Raw genomic sequence first — 21,132 nt, 5'->3', positions numbered from 1 at the left:
TTATATTTATGAAATGAAAGGTGTGAGTACCTGTATCTGTATCTCTTTCCATTGCTCACTTCTTGCAGAAACAATGTGATGAATGAAAAGATTTCATTACAATGATCAGTGTCTATCCATTGCTATTTTCTGTTCACTTTTTAAAATTTCATCAAATTTAAAAGTAAGTACGATTAATTTTGTGGTCCTAATATAAATCAGTGTTAAATGAAAAGAAGTTTATACAAACACATGTTTCAATTAGAGACTTTCCACACTATTATTTGTTATTAAGTATTTTCACATGATTAATAGTATAACTGTTAGGTGTTTTTAATATTTTCTTCAGTTGACCAGTTTCTGCTATTTAGAAGAACTCAGGAATGTGGTAAAAGTTTATATAAAATCTGGAACATAGAAAACTCATAATGTAAAATAATGAATTTGCAAATTGCATTTTTTCTGTATATAAAATTCTTGCTGAATTTAGTGGATCTGTAATATTCCCTCTGTCTCCTTAGACATGAACAAAATTTGTTTCTCAGCCTCTGATCTTTTGTGAAGCTACCTATATTCAGCAAGAGTAAAGATGTTTTATCATCATTGTGGTCTATAAGCTCTCTTACATCAAACAAAAAATTTAAGTTTAAAAAATCCATATCCTAGGATACTTTGCAGAGCAATCTGAATTAGAAATGAATTTATTTTATTTATCTTTATTTCTTGCTCTATAATTCAATTACTGTAGTTTGACTTCTAATCTGTCTGTTTTTTAAGAAAAACACAACCAAATTCATTTGTGTAGCTTGTAAGATTTGTTTGGAAATGTCTGCCATGAGACAGTGAAGTTTTATAGTATGAATATTTAGTAAGGGATCTGGAAAATGGTGTTACAAATTATTTTCAGTGTTAGCAGAGTCTATTTTTTTGAGGAGCAGTTGGAAGTGAAGTGTGAAGGTTAGAAACTGAGCTGCATAAAATACAGAGTTGGCTTTGTTGCTTTTTTTTTAGTAGTGAAACAGGTGCTTATATTTATTGAAGTCACTTAATTTATACTAAGCCATAAATCACTTAACTAAATCAATTAAATATGGAAAAGTAATTTTGTGACATACAACATGAAAAGCCGTAGTCTCTCCAGGTTTTGAGGTCTTGTTTCTCTTGGAAAGAGGGCTGTAAGATTTTTGACAGTGTTGTAACCATTTGTTACTAGGAGATGTTGTGTAATTGATTTCTGTAGAAGTTTGGTTACTTTGTGGGTTTTTTTGGACAAGAGGTTTCAAACAAATCTGTAAAAAATCTTGATGGGAACTTGAGGTTTTGAAATTGTAATTGTTTCTCTCCCCCCACCCCATAATTCTCTGTGTTTGCTTCTCTTTACCATAGCAAGCAATTTGCTGCCTGTCACAAATTTTGGGATTGTGGAACTTTCTAAATGAACAGATATTGTTGAGCTTACATATGACATTAGTAAAGAAAATACGGAGAATTCAAAAACATGTTCATGCTCTGCAATTTCCTCATTGTGATACAGAATGTAGAAGATGAAAAGAAGTGAGCTAAAGGTGTTGTTAGGCATCCTGGAGGCATCACAGGCTAACAGATGAATAACTCTTCAGCTCTACAGCTCTTATTTGACTCCTGGTTGTTTTTGTCACGTCTAGTTGCTAATGATCTTATTACAAAATTGAGTTAACTTATTGCCAATACTTGAGTCTCAGATATCAGACTGACGTTTTTATGTAAAATACACCATTCTTTGTCCCCTTCTTGCTTTACTTCCCAAGTCAGGATATTTTAGGCAGATAGGATATATTACCATAATTTGCGTACAGCAGGGTATCAGCCACAGGTAAGTTGATCTATGAGTTTTTGTAAAAGCACAGCTCTGTGTTAGGGAGAGGATGAGACATAATTTGAAGAAATTAATTGTATTAATACCAGATTGTTCGTTTGCAAACAACAAGAAGTTGGGTGGGCGCATTGGCCTGCTGGATGTGCTGAAGTCAGTGATATGAGATTTAACAAGGTCAAGTGCTGGGTCATGCCTTCGGGTCACAACAGCCACACCTTTGCTATAGCCTTGGGGCAGAGTGGCTGGGAAGTGCTCATTGGAAGAGGACATGCGGTTGCTGGCTAACAGTGGCTGAACATGAGCCAGCTGTGCCCAGGTAACCAAGAAGGCCAATGGCATCCTGCCCTGTACCAGCAATAGTGTGGCCAGCAGGACTGGGGCCGTGATTGTCCTCCTGCGCTGGGCACTGGTGAAGCCACATCTGGAATGTTCAGTTCTGGGCCCGTCACTGTAAGAAGGACATTGAGGAGCTGGAGTGTGTCCAGAAATGAGCAGCAGAGCTGGTGAAGAAGGGTCTGGAGCAGAAGTCCTGTGAGGAGCAACTGAGGGAGCTGGGGTTGTTTAGCTTGGAGGAAAGGAGGGTCAGAGGAGACCTTTTTGTTCTCTACACTAGAATTTGTCCTCCCAGAGAGGGAGGAGTGTGCAGCCGGGGGGGGGTCAGTCTCTTCTCCCAGGTAACAAATGACAGGACAACAGGAAATTGCCTCAACTTGCCCCAGGGGAGGTATATATTAGAAAAAAAATCTTCACAGAAAGAGTTGACAAGCATTAGAACAGGCTGCCCAGGGAAGTGGCAGAGTCACCTTCTCTGAAGGTATTTAGAAAATGTGTAGATGTGGCACTTAGGGACATGGTTTAAAGGTGGACTTGGCAGTGCTGGGTTAATGGTTTGACTTGATGATCTTAGAGGCCATTACCAAATGAAATGATTCTATGGTTCTATTTTGTTTTGTTTTATTTTCTATTCTATTCTATTTCTCCCAGTCTTGATAGTCAGGTCTAGGAAAATTCTTGTAACCTTCCCTTGCAAGCAGTAGTTTGAGTCTGTGGTGTTAACATTGTATATTTTACTTTGATTGTGGACAGAGAAGCTGATCTCTAGAAGAAAGCTAGAAATTGAAAACAGGTCCTATTCTAGAAAAGAAATTAAACATAACAAGGCACCTTTTTGGCAAACCTGGTACAAATATTAAAACCTCCAAAATGTTTCTTGTCTGCTAAGTAGGCATTTTATTTGGCAACTCAGTAAGTATCTTGTTTTAGGAGATACAGCTCTGCATTTTATAATTCATGTCCCCTGACACTGAGTGTAAAGTTAAGAGAATTTAATTATGTAGAATGAGTTGGCTTGATAGTCTTCCTTTATGCTATCATGTGGGAGTGTGTAAAATTCTTTTATTTTTGAAGCACATCAAGCTTGTATACTTTTGTTTCAGGTCAGTATGATTGGTCCTTTTGGGGTAGCAAAGTAAGGTCTCCTAGCATATAAAGATTACATTTGTCAACTCTTGTCAATATTTTCAATGTGGATTAATTTATTTTTATTCATCATAAAGTTACAAAGCTACATTGGTCTCTGAAGAAACTTTATGAAATCTTCTCTCTGAATAAAGTGCAGGCAAATCAAATTGTGACCTATAAGTCCAAAGACCTTAGAAAGGTGTCACAGTTGTATGTGATAAATACATACTGACTTTTTATGTTTTCTTCACGGCTGTTGATTTGTTGTTAATATGGGATTGAAGATATTGAGAAGGATGAAGAATTGTTGCAAACCCTGCTGTTTGTATGGTGGTTTTGAGCCTAGACTCATGTTGTCTTTTTCCTTTCACTATAGAAATTCTTCAGTTTTATGGCAAGTACTGGTTTTGCTGTTGAACAGCAGTAGAGTTTCTTCTGAGAGGGTTTCACCCTTGTTTATACATGTCCTTACTAGTCTGGTTTGGGGCTGCAAAATATGCAAGACAGGCGAGATTACCAGTTCACTGAGCAGCTGCTGCTTTGGTGTTCAGATCATTATTTAGGCACTTGATTGAAATTTACATTTTTGATTTTGAATTGCAGAACTGAGTTGACTGTTACTATCGTCCTTCCGAAACATGGGGGTTATTTTTCTTTCCATGTTGCCTACCCTACTGTGTTGCTGCAGGACTTAAGGAGTAAAATGTTAGTCATCTGCTCTAGAATGACTTTCTGCTGTAACTTCTGCCACTTTTTGGTTTCTCCCTATGATGGTAGGAAGGCAAAACTTTAAAAATTAGCTTCCATTATTTCTAGAATAGTGCTCAGATTATTCTACCAAATCCTTATCTCTACAACTGCATCTGAATATATATTTGAGTTTCTGGTATACTGTAAACCTAAGAGGTTAAAAAGACTGTAGTTCTCTCAGTTCTGCACTGTAACCTACACTAGACCAATGGAGATTACAGAGGTAAGAAAGTGGATGTTGAGTGGTCCTGTGCATTCCAATGGCGCAAGTACCCACAAAGATAAATTAAGCTAACATTCAAAGTCTGATATAGATACTGCAGACATCATATTGGTACTGCTCTTTGTATCACTGGAAGAATGTAGTTTTGTCATGGTTTGACACTGGCCAAATGCCAGGCACCCATGAAAGTTGCTCACTCACCCTCCCCTGTCACAGCTGGGCAGAGGAGAGAAAGAAATTAACAAAGGGTTTGTGAGTTGAGATAAGGACTGGGGGAAAACATTTCAGGGGCAAAAGAGCCTCAGCTTAAGGGTATGCAGTGAATTTATTACTAACAGAGTCAGAGGACCATAAAGAGAAGTAAATTAAGACCTTACAACAGCATTTTCTCCCAGCCCCTCCCTCCTTCCCACAGACGGCACAGGAGACAGGGCATGGGGGTTTTGGTCAGTTCATCACCGAGATTTTCTTCCACTGCTCTGGGAGAGGAGTCCTTCCCCTGTGAGACCATGGGGTCCCTCCCACAGGAGACAGTTCTCAGTGAGCTTCCCAGGTGTGGGTCCACTCTCAGGAGCAGCAGCCATACTGCACCTGCAGCGTTAGTCCCTCCCATGGGCACACAGTCCTCCCAAAACTGCTGTGACGTGGGCCTCTCTTTCCACGGGGTGCAGTCCTCCAAGGACAGGCTGCTCCAGCCTGGAAGCAGGGCTCTCTCCCCACCAGGTCTCCCACTGGATCACAGCCTCCTCCAGGCATCCACCTGCTCTGCCCTGGGCACCTCCCCCACAGGCTGTGGGTGGATCTCTGCATCCCCCCTGGATCCCCACAGGCTGTGGGTGGATCTCTGCATCCCCCCTGGATCCCCATGGCTGTGGGTGGATCTCTGCATCCCCCCTGGATCCCCACGGGCTGTGGGTGGATCTCTGCATCCCCCCTGGATCCCCACAGGCTGTGGGTGGATCTCTGCATCCCCCCTGGATCCCCACGGGCTGTGGGTGGATCTCTGCATCCCCCCTGGATCCCCATGGGCTGCAGGGGCACAGCTGCTTCACCAAGATCTCACCATGGCCTGCAGAGGAATCTCCGCTCCAGTGCCTGGAGCACCTCCTGCCCCTCCTTCCCCACTGGTTGGTGTCTCCATGTTGTTTCCCTCACATGTTCCCACCTCCTCTTCTCTGACTAGGAGCAAAAACTTGTGACTTTGTTTTGATTTTGCTCTTTAATATGTCATCACAGAGGTGTTACCAGCCTCTCTCATTGTCCCAGTTTTGGCCAGCAGCATGTCCATCTTCAGAGCCATCAGGGATTGGCTCTGGTGGAAACTTCCAGCTTCTCACAGAAGTCACCTCTGTGGCCCCTCCACTACCAAAAACCAGGCTGAGCAAAACCAACATAAGATTAAAGGCAACTGATGAGAATTTGCATGAACTGTTTGTGAAGAATTGTCATTTAATTCTCTAACTTTCCCAAATTCCAGTAATCTTTATACCTTAATTTTAATATGTTCCTATGCAAATATTTGAGACTTCCCCTGCTCCCTTCTACATATTTAAGAAGGGATTTTTTAGAACTACAATAACTGTCTCACCCATTTATCAGATAATCTGTTTATTATCTGATTACATTTTTTCTAAATAGAAAACTCAAAATATTTTTAATACATATATATGTATATGTAAGTGGTATCTGTGATAGTGATTTTTGGTGCTAATTTGACTTCAGAAGCATTATTTCTTAGGTGACAATAGTCTTGGCTCTGTTATTTCCACAAATATGTAAAAAAATGCAGAGCTATGTGTGTTAAGACAGAAAGATTTCTACTTCAAAATGAATGGAACAAATTTGTCAGAAATGAACTTCAGGTTCCCATCTTAAATGCATATTTAGGTTCCTGCGTATACATTTGGCTAGGGTTTGTGCTGTGTGTCTCATCTGATTATGTGTGAGCAGCCAAAGATAGCACACTCTTGCAGACTGTATGCAAAGCAGCATTTGCATCTAAATCATGAGTCTAGAGTAAGTTATTAAAAATTCCTGTCAGAGATTTGGCTTCTCAGATGAGTAGAGCTTTAGGACTCATTGGAAACCTTTTATTTGTTAAGAGACTATCTATTAAGGATGTGTACATGGGTGGATTTGAATGATTGTAACATCGGGACTCCTTGGTCTTTCACAACAACAATTTCTTTCCCTTTGGGACACAGTTTTTTCCTTTATATTCATTCATGCCATAGTTACAGTGTCGAGATGTCCCTTAACTGCAATTTAACTGGGAGGGAGAACTTGTTCCTTCTTCCAGTCAGGTGATGCAAATTTCTAAGTTATGAGCATGGGATTCTGGTCAGAATAATGCTCTTTTGCTTTAGAAGGGTAACCAAGTGTATACTTGTCAAAAACAAGTAATTAACTTTTTTTCTTGGAGCCATTGGGAACTTGTCCAGCTTCCTGGGAATGACTAGTCGGGTTGTTGTTTTTTTTGTTAACTGGGAGAATTTTCCCATCTTTTTTACCATATCCAGCTTGCCTGTTCTGGCCTGCTTTAGAAACTTGGACCCTTCTTGCTAAAGGCATTTATAAGCTGCACAGTCCTTGTCAGGTCTTGATGTAATTTCTGAGCTGAATCATCTTTGCCCATTTCTAATGTATGGATGGATTTCTTTCCTATTCAATTAGAATCAAAGAAATGGATATCAAGCCTTATATTTTTTTTTCTAGTAAACTAAACAGATGGTAGGAGGGCCACTTTCCTCTTCTTGTTAAAAAAAAAAAAAAATTAGTTACCAGTCAAATTATTTTACTTTTCACTTAGACACATTGTGAATTATGGAGTGCTTTAGGAGCAGTGCTGCTAAGTAACAACGTGCAATTAATAACATTCATAATATTTTCCCAACACAGAACACAGAGAGGACATCAACCTGTTCAAGTGAGGGAGTCAAAAGAAGGGTCACCAAGATGATTACAGGGATGGAGCACCTCTCCTGTGAGGAAAGACTGAGAGAATTGGATTTGTTCAACCTGGAAAAGAGAAGGCTTTGGGATGGCTTAACTGCAGCCTTCCAGTACTTGAAGGAAGCCTATAAGAGTGATGGAGAAAGACTTTTTGCAAGAGCAGGTAGTGACAGGATGAGGAAGAATGGCTTCAAGCCCAAAGACAGAAGGTTTAGATTAGATGTTAGGAAGAAATCTTTTCTAGGAGGGTGGTGATGCTCTGGAACAGGTTTCTCAGAGAAGCTGTGACTTACCAGCCCTGGAGGTGCTCAAGACCAGTTTGGATGGGGCTCTGAGCAACCTGGTCTAGTGGAAAGTGTTCCTGCCCACAGCAGCAGAGTTCGAACTACATGATATTTAAGGTCCTTTCTGATACAAGCCATTCTATGAACATTGCACATCCTAGATGATATTAAAAAGGTAGATTTGGTTAGTATAAGTGGAGCAGACTTTCTGTAATTCAAATATTTATTGAAAATAGATAATCTGTGTTTTAAACAAATACATAAATGTAAACTTCTTCCAAACTAATAGGTGCTGGACATCTTCCAGAGACATGTTCAGTCTTTGATAAAATTACTTTTAAGAAGAATGGGAACTTTTCAATGGTTTGAATTAGAGATAGTACTGTTTGTTAAGGGCAAACAAAATGAAAGAAATAATTTAAGTTGTTCTTAGGAAAGGAACTTGCTGTCTCTAATCAGAATCTAAAATTAAATTGTGCTGCAGAACATAATATTATTTTAGCCTTGTAGGAAGCTGTGCTCATATTCTTTGGCCAAAATTTAACTTATATACATTTTTCTTTCACTGAAGTAATTTGTATTCCATCTGTAAAAGAGAGTATTGTCTAAATGTGGCATTTCTGGTTTTTAAGTGATTGGACAAAGCAGGAATTGCAATCTTTATTGTATATTTTCCTGCAATAGATCTAAAATGTAAACTGTTCTGTGAGCCTGTTTATGAGGCATGAAGTTACATTGTGCTGTGTGTTTTACTTAACCAAGTGGCTGAAATGTTGCCACCAGTATGACTGGAATGTTATTTACTTGGTCTGTTTCTGCAGTTTTTCTTTGTAGCACTGTACATATGCCACAACTAGGGGTCATTTGCTTAAAACGGACCAAAGTAATAACCTCAAAACTGTAGTTATTATTTGGGGGCTTTATAATAAAAGATTTATCATGTTCTGCACCTTCTGTGCTCACACTTTCCCCCCATCTCTCTCTCCCTTCATTCTCTTAATTGGAATTGCTTTTGGCAAAGATTTGGAGAGCTGCTGTTTTTACTTGCATTTTTGTTTTACTTGATTTCTTGATTAAGTACTGTAACTTCTTACATTGTGTCTTACAATGTCTGATTGAAATGTATTAACTTTCTTGGCTGGGTAACTAATTTTTTTTATAAGGACATAGTTGTTGAGTATGTTTTTCTATCTACATGTGTATCATATTTTATGGTCCCAGTACCAGACATCCAGCTGGTTGCAAGAAAGCTGTGGGTGTTTTAACATTTCCAACGGAAGGGTAGAATGGGTGGGGAAGCTTTTTGGAATGCTGACGAATAATATTTGACTCTTGGAAATGTCTTAAGGCCATAGACTCCCCTCCCATGCTTGGAAGGCTAGACTTAAAGACCTCTGGTCTTGAAGGTATGCTTGTATTTTATTTCCTTTGTAACTGAGAGAAAAGTGAGAAAAGAGTTGGAATACAGATCATGGATACCATAGGTTAATGCGGGAACATTCTGTGGATGGCGGTCTTGGTTTGTGTCTTTGCTAACCCCATCCGTGACATCATGCCCTGTTAATGCCTTGGATATTAGTCAGAGATCTTAATTCTGCTCCTTTTATTTCCTAGATGTACTGAGTTTTAAAAGTTGTATCGGCTTTGAGATGTTAAGGTCTGTAATGTCTGTAAGCGTAGCAGAAATTGCCTTTCAGTAGCACATGAATTGAGAACTGCAGTAACTTGCAGTTCAGGGTATTTTCAATAGCAGAGTGACAATTCATAACAGTTTTCCCCTGCAATTTCTTCTTCTTGCTTGAGTACAAAGCAGAGTAGATACAGACTGGGTTGTTCCCTTGCTGTTTTAAAAAGCGGATATCTACTGCTTCTCCCTTCTGTGGTTGTAGTAAAATATGTTCTCCTATCTCTGCATTTGCAAAAATGATCAACTCTTATCACGAGATGGTATCTTCTTAGCTTGTTTGAAATTTTGACAAACATGTGGTTTACTATGTATGAAGCTTTTTTGGACACTGATTTGTTTTCTTTATTAAAGTTTCTCCTTTATTTATTTCCATCTTTGATCATTTAACTGATAAATACTTGTCAATGTTAACACTGCTTGTGTTTTATTATCCTGGCTTATACATAAATGTTTCTATTGAAATAAATCAGTCTTGTAACATAAAAAATATAAAACTTTGGTTGAAGTTACTTCTTAAAATTAATAGCTGTTTGATGGTCAAATACCTTACAGTGGAGTTTTAGTTTGATTTTCTGCCAACCAACAATAAAATACGACTTAATTCCTACAATTCCTGAGATATAAACTGTTAGTCATAACCTAGCATGCATACACTAATAAGAAGCTAACAGGCTAATAAAGCTGACTTGAAGGGAGCCTGCAAAAAAGATGGAGAGAGACTATTTATGGAGCATGTAGTGAGAGGACAAGGTGGAATGGCTTCAAACTGAAAGAGAGTAGGTTGAGGCTGGATATTAGGAAAAAGTTCTTCCTTCTGAGGATGGTGAGTCACTGGCACAGGTTTCCCAGGGAAGCTGTGGATGCCCCATCTCTGGAAGATTCAAGGCCAGTTTGGATGGGTATCTGACTAACTGAGACTAATGAAAGGTGTCCCTGTCCACAGCAGGAGAGTTGAAACCAGGGGATCTTCAAGGTCCATCCAATTCAGGCCATTCTTTGGTTCTATTGTTATTATTATGTCCATGCAATACACATTGTAACAGGTCAGTAATGGATTCTGTCACTCATTTCTCTTGTGCAGCCCACACATCATCTTTCTGTCACAGAGTGTACTGCCAGGAGGAAGCCATCTCTGTGGAACACGTCTGTGCCATGAAATTGCTCATGCTTGGTTTGGACTGGCCATTGGTGCTCGTGATTGGACAGAAGAGTGGATAAGTGAAGGGTTTGCCACTTTTTTAGAAGATATATTTTGGGCTAGGGCACAACAGGTAAGGTGATGATATGTTGCTTCAAAATTAATGTGGAAATCAAAATTATTTGTGAATTAGATATAAATTAAACCTCAAAATACAAACTGTGCTATGAAGTAACATATTTTAAAATGGTATTGGAATTTGCATGCTTACTTGATTAAAAAAAAAGTAATCCGCAATGAATACAAATCTTTATAGAGGTAGGAGTCAGTGCAAATGAGAATAGTAACATCTGTTTGTCAATTATTACCTTCCCACGAATTTTATACTCAATTATTAAAATTCAATTATCAAACAATTGCTGTGCATTCTTTCCACTTCTGTTGTATACCTGAAACTGGAAGAATCAACAGTCTTACTGCATATTGTAATATTCTAGGTACCTAATTAAAATTGTTTGGTTTCATCCAATGTATGACCATAAAATGTACCTCAAAGTGAAATAGAAGATGATTTGAAATGGGGCACACTGGCACTTACACTTTTTTTTTCTCTTCTATTGCCCACCAAGTTACTGTCCTGTCAGAGACTTAGAAATCATTGCCTCGCTTAAGGTGAAAGCTAGAAAAGTGTTTTTCTGATGCAACTCTTACTTTCGTAGTACCTCTGCTACTTCAAGCATTTCGTGTGTCACTCCTTCCTGTACCTTTTGTCAGGTTCTACCCCTTTAGTCTGCATATTTCCACCTGAGGAAAAGGATGGCAGAACTGGGAACTGACATAATACACTCTTCTGAATCTCCATTTTATTAAGTATCTGGCATATCTATAGCACCAAACTAAACAGAGTGCTTTGTTATGTACCATATTTCTGGAAAAAGAAAGAGAGAAAGGCTGTCTAAACACTTGGCTTTCCCCTTTTGGTTCTAAAATGCATTAGTGCCTTCACATTAAGCATAACTACACTGCTGTGAGCTGTTCACATTAATTCTTTGCTTTTGTTAGTCACTTGAAAGCATCTTCCTTGGAGCTGAGTGTAAAGGAGAAAACAAAAGAACAGAGTGATTAATTCCTTTGTTACCATATAAGGCATACATTTTGAACATTATTGAGTAGTTTTGATGCAATGCAATCATAGAATTTAAGGATTATGAGTGTATTCCATCGTGCCTGAGAATAATTTCAGTTGTGATTGAATGTAATGCGAGGTAGTATTAGCTGCTTTTGCTTTCCCCAGTTTCCCATCTATTCTTATAATAGAGAAACATAAATTACAATTATTTTCAAAACAATTCTTTGTCAGCTGGCAACCTGGCATTTATTTCATAAGTAGGAATCTATGTTAATATTACATAAATGGGGGAAAACACAACAGGGAGCTTTCAGGAGTATGGCAGAAGTAGTAGGAAAGAGGAATGAAGCCAGGACACGATGTAGCTCTTTGCTCACAATTTGGGAAGGGTAGGGATGCAACCAAAACCTCTATGCCAGGTATCGCTACTGTAAATTCAGTTCTTTCTTGCCATTCACTAAAGGGAAAACAACATGCCCATCTCTCTTCTCAGCCAGAACTATTTAACTGACTATTGATTTGACATGCACAATAAGGCTTTTGTTTTCCTTAGTGCTGCTATTATCTCTCATAGCAGCAACTGTTATTGTTTTATCATGAATATTGATACCCTTTCCTGCCTCTTCTGCACATTAAAGAGAAACAAACCAAGCTTCTTGTTCTGTAAATTATTGTCTGTTGGGAAACAGCAGTCAGTGATCTGTGTTTTTTGTTTACTAAGCAGCTATCACATGATGAAATAAAAGGGCAACAGGAATTGAAAGCTTTACTTCGCTGGCGCCGACTCAGAGATGAAGTGCAAAACTCTGAAGAAGAGCTGCAAGTTTTAAGGTAACAATATGATAGCACCATCATCGCTTTTATATTTTCACTCTCTCCTGTTTTCCACATTTTCTCCCTTCAAAAGATATGCATCCCAATCATCTGATTAAATACACTGCATTTCCTTATTTCCTTCTAATAAAAAAAGAAAATGCAAATTAAACTGACTGAGTTATACATCTTGACTATAATACAATTGCTTCTCCCTTTGTTATAGAAACTTTTAGAAAACCATGGGATTATTTTGATATGAAATGTCTCTGAGCAGTTTACAAGAGCTTCTATTCAGGGAAAAAATAAAAGAACATTTCCTTAAAAAGTTCACTATTGGAAGCCATAATAGAGTCATTTTCTGTAGCTGAAGACAAGTACATACATTAGTATGGTATTTAACTGCCAAGCTGAATGAAGCTTTAAAAAACAAGGAAAAAGTATAATACATAAACTTTATAAACCTCCTTTCTAATTAGAAATTGCTAATATTTATATTTAAAATAGAGTTTTGGTCTTTAGGTATCAGATGCTAAACTCAAGGCTCCTTTATAGATAGCTAAAGACAGTCTTCCTTTGCCAGCGATTAATAATCTGTTCCGATTGGTGTGTTAGGAATTTTCAAACAGTCTTTGATCTTGAGTGTCTGTCTAATTCAAGATCCACTGAGCCTCTATGGCTTGTCTCCTCACAATCTGCGACCAAGAATAATGAGTTTACTAATCCTAGTTCAAATTAGCCATGATTTCTGACCAAATCATGGAAGTACGGGGACAGATTGCAAACAATTTTATAGTCTATTCTCCTGCTCTGAAATAAAGGCAGTACACACAGATCATCCTAAGTGGGTTCTTACTAACATGCTCTTAAAAGGCTCCAATAAAAAAGTTTTCATAAGAGAAAATACAGCTTTTCATAAGCTGTATTAGTGTCTCAATAAGATAGATAGTGTTAAGAGTTAAAAATTGCTTCCTAATGCACAACTGAAATCCTGTTTATTTCCAACAATGTAGATTTCATTTCTTTCTTTCACCAAGTCGAAGTTAAGAATAAATTGATGCCCATCTAGATTATCAATTTTTATATGTTTTTGGAAGACTGTTGCCATTTCATTTGTTTAAGATCTTCCCTTCTTCTTGTGCTTGCCCAGCAGAATCTAAAAAGCTCTTCTGTATTTGGACACTCTAGAGAGTGCTCACCAACATAGAAGTTCCTCTCCAAGGTCTCATGTAATCCAAAAGCATATCACCATCTGTGTAACTGTAGTCTTCCACTGATCTGTTTTACTTTATGTTTACTGATGAATTGTGTATCTACGTGTAAGCAGAGTCAATGAAGTTACACAGTTGTGTAAATGTTCAGGTGTATAATTTGACCATAGTTGTGAATGCAAAAGCAAGCTTAATCACTAATTATACAGCTGTTATACTAGCTGTTATACAGCTGCTGCAAACACAACTACCAATTTACATGCTGAGGTTTTTGTTTGGTTTAAATATTTTTTTTTAATATTGGTTCTTGGGATATGATGTTTATCTGGATAAATGTTTTCGATTTTCAACATTATGGAATCACATTTGTTGTCTTTTGTATTTATTTTTAATCAAATGTTATGTGGTGTAAATTTTCAAAATAATATTTCTAAGGGCCATAATTCTTTGTAGTTTGAAACTTAAGGATTGATTTATTTTGAAAATGAAACTTATGCTTTCTATTGACTTGCACATTTATTAGACAGAATAATAAGCATTTTTCTTACCTTTTCGATAGTAGTATTCCTAATGCTAATACAAAAGAGTGAAAAATTAGTTTCTCATTTGAAAAATGTGTCTCCAATAAACACTTCAGGCCAGGCACATGATGCCACTTTGTGATTCTGGCCATTTCTTCTTCTCTGATATCTCTAGCTCCTTGTGACTGTATTTAAGGACTTCCTACTGATTTCAGTCAGATATAAATATTTTCTACTACTTTTGTGGCATGGACATGAATAAATTCTCTTTTTGCATATTTACTGGGGTTTTTTTTTCTTTTCTTCATCCGTCTGAAAATATGACCTCCTGCTTTCCAAAACTGGCATGTAAGAGAGAAAATCTCAGTCCTGGCCCTTGGTCTGGGTTGTGAGTCTGTACTGAGGCTTGAGCTGGTTCTAACTTGAACTTTTATACAGAATATTAAAGGTAAATTATAACTATTTGTTACTTCTTGCCAATCATTTCAAGAAGAGAAAAATCAACCAACTCACTCTTCCCAAGCATAAGCTCATTCTTCAATTACTTTTTTTGTTCCCTGCTGATTGTATGATTATTTGTGCTTTCTCCTGACAGCTAGAATAATCTGCCCCAAAGTTACCAGGTGATCCTATCAATTTTTGATCCATCAAATGACTACCTTTTTAGAGTGGGTGAAAGCCATTCAGCAAACTGATGATCAGCCCGATGTTTCTTCTTATTATGGGCACTTGGTATTATGTTATAGTAAGTAGTGTGTCATAAGCTACCTGTAAAAAAAGAGGTCAGGTAAGAAAGAAATTGGATAAGTGTCTTTTCAACAGGCAGCAGCTCTGAAAGGCAGCATGAGCAAATCTTAACACTGAAGAAGGAGTTTGTGGAACATCCATGCTCATACAGGATGAGACTTCCAACAGACCTGTGCCTATTTTCTCACAGAATTTGAAAGAAACCTGCAGGGATAAAAGCACCTATGAAAAAGGTCTTGGCACTTGTTTTGTTGGTGGTCATCAACACCAGAACTCTCATCCAGCACTCTCATCTCTCCTGTTAGGAAAGCAAAGAAGAGCATTCTGTTCTGAGAATAAAGCTGGTGTGGACATTTGTTTCGTCTCCTGGCCCTTATGGCTGAACTGCATCTTGTGGTTATTCATTAAGGCAAGCCAATGTTGATACCTAACTCTAAATTAGTCTCTGAGTCCACTTGTGTCAGGACATTCTGTCCTGAATGGTCAGGACAATGCTTCTGACTGCTCTGTAGGTCAGATTTGAAGAGTTCTGTAGGTCAGGTTTGAAGACCTTTATTCTATCTGATAAGAAATGTGCTTTCTGATGGTGTCTTACAGTCTCTGCATAAGTTTTCATGACCACCTGGCACATCAGAGCATTTAATTACCAAGGACATCCCAGTGCATTGTCGTTTTACTGGTGCAATGTACTCATCTGCCCAGCAAATAGAAAGCAGCATCTTCTACTTCCTTCAGAAATTTGCCAGTATCTAAAATGTGCCAGATAGCATCTTGAGTATTTTAAGTCATCTTGCCTTTAGCTTTATGGTAGACTTTATCTACGGGATTAGATGCAGCTTTTGTAGGTCAGTGTACCAAAATTTCAATCTTTGTACTTTCAATGTCTGGTAAATACAGTAAGAATTGCTTTAAAATAGTGTTCTGAAGTCCTGATAGCAAAGAACAGGGTTACATTCTAAATAGTTACACTCCTTTACAGACATTTTCAAGAATATATACACAGCCGTTGCAGAGGAATGTGTATATATTTTCTGTATGGAATTCTTCACTACCATCATCCAGATTCAATACTTCTTTCTGGGTCAGTCCTAGGATCTACACAGGCACAAAGTCTGAGGAGGAAGGAAATATGGTTGCCTAATTTAGAATAATTGTGATTATGAGAGAGATTTCAATTTAGTGTGGATTCTTTAGCCTGTGCTCAAACTCCATTTTTCAAAGTCAACAGACAAGGCTATTTATTAAGAGAAATGAAGCAGTTTTTGTGTTTTATGTATATAGAGAATGATGAAAAGTCATGTATGGAATGTCAGCAGTTCTTCCTTCCAGGAGACTGATCCAGAAGGGAAATAGCTGGATTTCTGCTTTCCTACAGTGCAGCAATTACACAGTCTGAAAGAACTGGTGTTGCCATAGAATAAGAAAACAGTTACTGGTATTGTTCTTTCAATGTTGAGGGAAGATCTAGAAAGATATTTATGAATGATAACATGGAAGAGGACTGTGTCAGAAATACAGTGTAAAATTCAATCTATTTTTTTGTCTCTATTTTATTCCAAACAGTTACATTTTATGAAAATTTTCTGTATAGTGGATTTCATGTGCACAGGCCTTAATAATAATGTCTAAAGCCACCCTGATTTAGCACTCTGGACAAAACTGCAATAAGAAACTGTGAGACAGAAGACACAGAAAGAACACTTTCATCAAATGAGACATGGATATGGAAAAAAATTTGATCACAAAACTCTTGAAATCACTCTTGCATGAGTGGTGTGGTTTGAAGGATCTTACATTGCTGTGGCCCATATTTCCCCTATTCTACAGAAATAAAGGGAAAGAAATTTGGTTTCGAAGATTGGCCATTTCAAAATCCACATTTAGAACTGGAGAGGTTGTTTTAGTCACAGGGTTAGGCAACTGTTCTCAGACTACTGTTAGTTGGGATGTTTTCTGAATGGAATAAAAAAATCAAGATGATCTTCAGTACTATGCCTGTGAAGGCACTTCTTACAAATGAAGAAGAAATGCTTGCATAGCTTCTCTTTAGTTTCAGTCTGTACTCTTTAGGGCCTAGAAGTCCTCCACACTTAACTGCTGTATATTTGTGGCATACCAGATGCTGTATTACATTTTAAATCAGGCAGTAAATAGTATTTTTTTTCTAGACATAATTGTCTGTAAACCTCAAAGTGGTGTGCAAGATACTTCCTCTTTTAACATTTGAACTACTTTTCTTCCAACCCAAATGGAAAAATGAAAATCAGAACACTTTCTGCAGCAGTCTATTCCATGCAGATGAAGGAGGTTATTCTTGCAAGGATAGTCATGTAAGCTGTTAAGCCAAAGTTCAGGCAAAAAAGAGAACACTCTAGTTGAACATAGTGACTTCACTGTCTTCTCCTCCACTTCCCCTTCCCTTAAGATGTTGTTTTTGTTTATTTTTTAATCTTTGTTCATAAGGTGTCTGTACTGGAAAATGACATGCACCAACCTACTGATGAATTTTATTTAGAAGAAAATTGACTTGCTTGACTATCTAAGTAAATTTATATACTTATGGTGAAGAAAAAGACTAAACTAGTCACAGGTGTTTAAGGTTACTATGCCATACAGTGCTTTAAACTATCAGAATCTGTAATGTATGACTTTTTTCTTGAGTTACTTATCCAAAACTTAATTAGTGTGTTTCCATTTTAGGCCCAAAAAGGAAAGCACAGGAGAACTGAGTGAGTCTGGAGCCTCTGTTGTCAAATATGGTCTTAAAGCAGAAAAAATCTTCATGCAGGTTCATTATTTAAAGGTGAGTGTTGTCAGCTGATTTTTACTGAGATTGCTCTATGGATATCATAAAGACTTCAGTCTTCTAGATATCAGAAAATTCATAGCTTCTGCCTTAATTTTTTGCAGGGTTATTTTCTTTTACGATCTCTGGCAAGGACGATAGGAGAGGTCTTATACCTTGCATCTTTACGGAAATTTGTCATTAAGTTCCATGGGCAGCTCGTCCTTTCTCAGGTATTGTCCTTGGCTTGCTCCTCACCTTTGGGTGAGGAAATCCAAATGTTTGGATTGGCCACCTAAATCATCACTTCTGGTTGTGATGTAAGGGGAGAGGCTATTGTAATTTCGCAATATAGGTAAAATTCCCACCTGGTAGAGGGCAGAACATTTTTTTTCACGGTGACACTGAATGACACCCTGCTAGTATGCAATAATATAAACAATTAGGGATTTTTTTTAACATGATACTTCAGAAGGCCAATCTTCATAGGTACTGATGCTCTCAAAGATATGGTCATATACCATACTGGAATTATTGCCTGTGATCTTTAGCTCATGGTTTTTGGTTGTCTTCTCCCTGATTCCTCTCTCTTTCTGAAAGAGAAGAAATTATACTTCTGAATTTATTTTCTTTCTCTCTACATGCTATTTCATTCCATGCTTCTAATTTCACCCTATTTCCTATAAGGACAAAGCCAAGTAGAATTATAAGTAGAAATTTACCTCCTGCTAGGTCTTTCTGTAAAAGTAATGTAACTACTGGCTCTAGTTTTGTTTTGATTTAGAAAATTACATAGCTCTTTAAGCCCAAAGTTCTAGGAATCCTATCACTGGTGATGAATCCAGATTGCACAAATAGCAGTGCATGTTCTTGCTTCAGAATGCTGTGAAAACAACCATTCATGGGGGTGTCTATGAACCAGGTCTCTGAACTCATCATGGTAAAAAACATGCCTGGAACAAAACCCACAACACAACAAATATTTAGCATTGCTAGAAGAGCAGTGTGATGACAGGGAGGGGTGACGGAAAAGAGAAGAGAAGACCTGTGAGTGACTTTCTGAAACCACCTGCTTTGCTGAAGCTGTCTTATGGTTGAAATATTTGAGGATATTCAGGACAGTGATAAAAGTCTCCTTGAAACACTGAGTAAGGGCCTCTGAATTTGTGTAACCTAAGTCTAACACTTGCTGTTTCTTCCAGCCACAGTGATTTTTTCCTTGCATGCATACTGTTTAGAATCTCACTCTTATGGGGTGAGATGTATGCCCAGCTATCTTAAAACTTGTGATTTCTTTTGTATGTCAAGTCACCCAGAAGTTAGGAGCAGTAGCTCTTAACTCAGCATTTCTGCCCTGTGGAGGAATGTTTGGGGTGTTAAGGGAGTTAACACTGATGCAGCTGTTTTCTGTATCATGTTATTGAGAGCGTAAGCAGTTATATTTGGCATAGTGTGGAAAATGCCAATGACTATATGATCCTTGTCTACATTAAGGTGTTCAAAATCATAAAAATGATGCCTTACTATTACATACCTGGAAGAATTTTGAAAATAACAGAAGTCATAAGACTGCTAACAACAAGAAGAAGCCCGGCATTTTAAGCTGGTGGTAAGAAAGGTGCCCAGATTTTGGTAAGAAAATGTTAGCTTGTTCCTCCTAGTTGATGTGGGGTGAGTTTTGTTAGTAGTCTGTTTGAATGCTGCAAAATGTTCAGCAGACTGTACTACTAGTCATGGTAGCTAGCTAGCACATACACTAGAGAATTCTCCCTTTGTCTAGCTATGAAGTGTCAATTTGTAGCTTACATACTCCAGTCTCCTAAGATTAAATACTACACCCAGAAACATCCATTTTGGTTATTGGATAAAAAAACTGCTCACTGTTTTGTTATCGAATTATTGGAGCAAAAGTTAAACTTCTGTTACTTTGGGCTACTTTTTATTTGGATATGTGCAATATGTGCATACCTATGTGCTTAATATATGTCAAGAAAAAGAAAGGTGCTTTTCTTCTTTTAGAAATACCACCTGATATGGTGGAGAAAGAGTGTTATACATCAAAACTTCTATTGTTCGCTTTTGTGCTTTTACTGTGTCTACTATCAGCCTAAATCCAGCTCCTAGTGAAATTATTGGGAAGAGAATTTTAATGTAATACTGGTTTTTGGTCACTGAAAAATGCAAATGTGATAGGCCAATATCCAATTAAAATATATTTTCTGTCTTTGTAAGAAATCTTTAACATTGTGGTTTTTGTTAGGGTCTGGTATAGGTCGATAAGGAATCACAGCAGGAGTTGTAAAAGCAGAAGCAATGAAGTCAACTTGGTACAAAGTTTCTTATTCAAGATCCTTCTTGAACAAACGTGCTGTCAGTGTTTAAATGAATGAAAGATTAAAAATAAATAGAGGTGCAACTGGCAAGTTTAAATATTATAGTGCTATACTTTCACCTTGTCCAGAATAACTGTAAAAGTTCCCAGGTTTAGGAATTGTGGGAATGAGGGAAAATAAAACAGTGAAAAATTGCCCATGTTATGAATACTAGTCTTGTTTTAAGCAGTGTTTTAGTAATTTTCCCAGACGGGAGCTGCAGGTGCAAGGAAATTACTTCAGATGTGAAACATTAATCAGTTTGCCTTTTTCCTTCATTTTGCTTGCATGCTTAGTAGATTTTTAATACTAACTTTATTTTAGTTGAGTTAGCAACAGATGAGTAATGCAAATATGGAATCTTTGAGATGGATTTAAAAAAATATTCCATTTTTCTTTTTATGAGAGAATTAACTTACTAATTGCTTTGAGTGAACTTTCAAAATAATGACTAGAGTGTTTTGACTATATGAAAAGAAAGAAGTGCAAATTGCTGGTACTCCTAACAGAGTTAAAGCTGTTGTTCCATTTAATCTTGAAATAAAAATACCTTGGAAACTGAATTGTTTGTGGACTTTGATTTTCGTATGGTCCTGTCTGTTATAATGGGCAACAAATTGACTTCTGACTAAAGCTAGATAGAGGTTCCATCACCTGGGGCTTACACTGTTAAGATGTCTGGCTAATAATTCTGTCCTGATAATAAAACATACAGTGGGGGAGTCCTGCTTGCTCTAGACAGGAAGTTGTCTCTTTGGAGGTGCAGTCTGGGATTGTCACCAAAAGCCAGAAGAATGTCTAGGGAAGTAATTCCAAATAAACAGAAAACTAGAAGGGTGCTCATTATTTATTTTTCCCACCCAGAAGGGACAAATTAATATTTGCCACTTAGTTATGTTATTTACAAACTGCATATATTTTAGGAATAGCTTAACTTTGAGTGGGTTATTCCTTCAAGGATCTGGATGCAAGTGTAGTCGAAGTTTATTGGTTGCCAAGTGAATGTCCATTTGGATGTGTCACTTTCAGTTATGACATCTCCACTGTTTTATCCACCCCATTATATTTCAGTCAGAGAATTTAAACAAAAGTATCTATTGGTTATAGAGTACTTGAAATATCTGGATTTGAGGTTTTAATACGAAGACCTATTTTGTCTTTTAATATTAAGTGTTCTTTTTTGATATCAATATGTGTGATCAGGGAGAGGTACTTGCCTGATGCT

The 21,132-nt window shown here is 37.5% G+C and overlaps 1 protein-coding gene across 14 annotated transcripts in view; it reads left to right on the top strand.

The window, feature by feature from the left end:
* AOPEP (aminopeptidase O (putative)) overlaps positions 1–21,132 on the top strand; it is a 237,673-nt gene that overhangs the window by 68,100 nt on the left and 148,441 nt on the right. For 11 of the 14 annotated variants that reach the window (XR_008428554.1, XM_053931915.1, XM_053931914.1 and 8 more), the window contains 4 exons: positions 10,273–10,462; positions 12,183–12,289; positions 17,451–17,553; positions 17,661–17,768. Coding sequence is in view for 13 of the 14 variants with exons in the window: in XM_053931915.1 (XP_053787890.1) it covers positions 10,273–10,462; positions 12,183–12,289; positions 17,451–17,553; positions 17,661–17,768 (508 nt within the window). In the remaining variant the exon portion in view is untranslated. Of the gene's footprint in view, positions 1–10,272; positions 10,463–12,182; positions 12,290–17,450; positions 17,554–17,660; positions 17,769–19,029; positions 20,398–21,132 lie in introns of those variants that run through there. The other 3 variants (XM_053931920.1, XM_053931919.1, XM_053931917.1) reach the window with 3 other exon arrangements.

Source organism: Vidua chalybeata, chromosome Z (genome assembly GCF_026979565.1).
Source record: "Vidua chalybeata isolate OUT-0048 chromosome Z, bVidCha1 merged haplotype, whole genome shotgun sequence".
Classification (NCBI taxonomy): Eukaryota; Metazoa; Chordata; class Aves; order Passeriformes; family Viduidae; genus Vidua; species Vidua chalybeata.
This window is presented reverse-complemented; position numbering and strand designations above follow the sequence as displayed.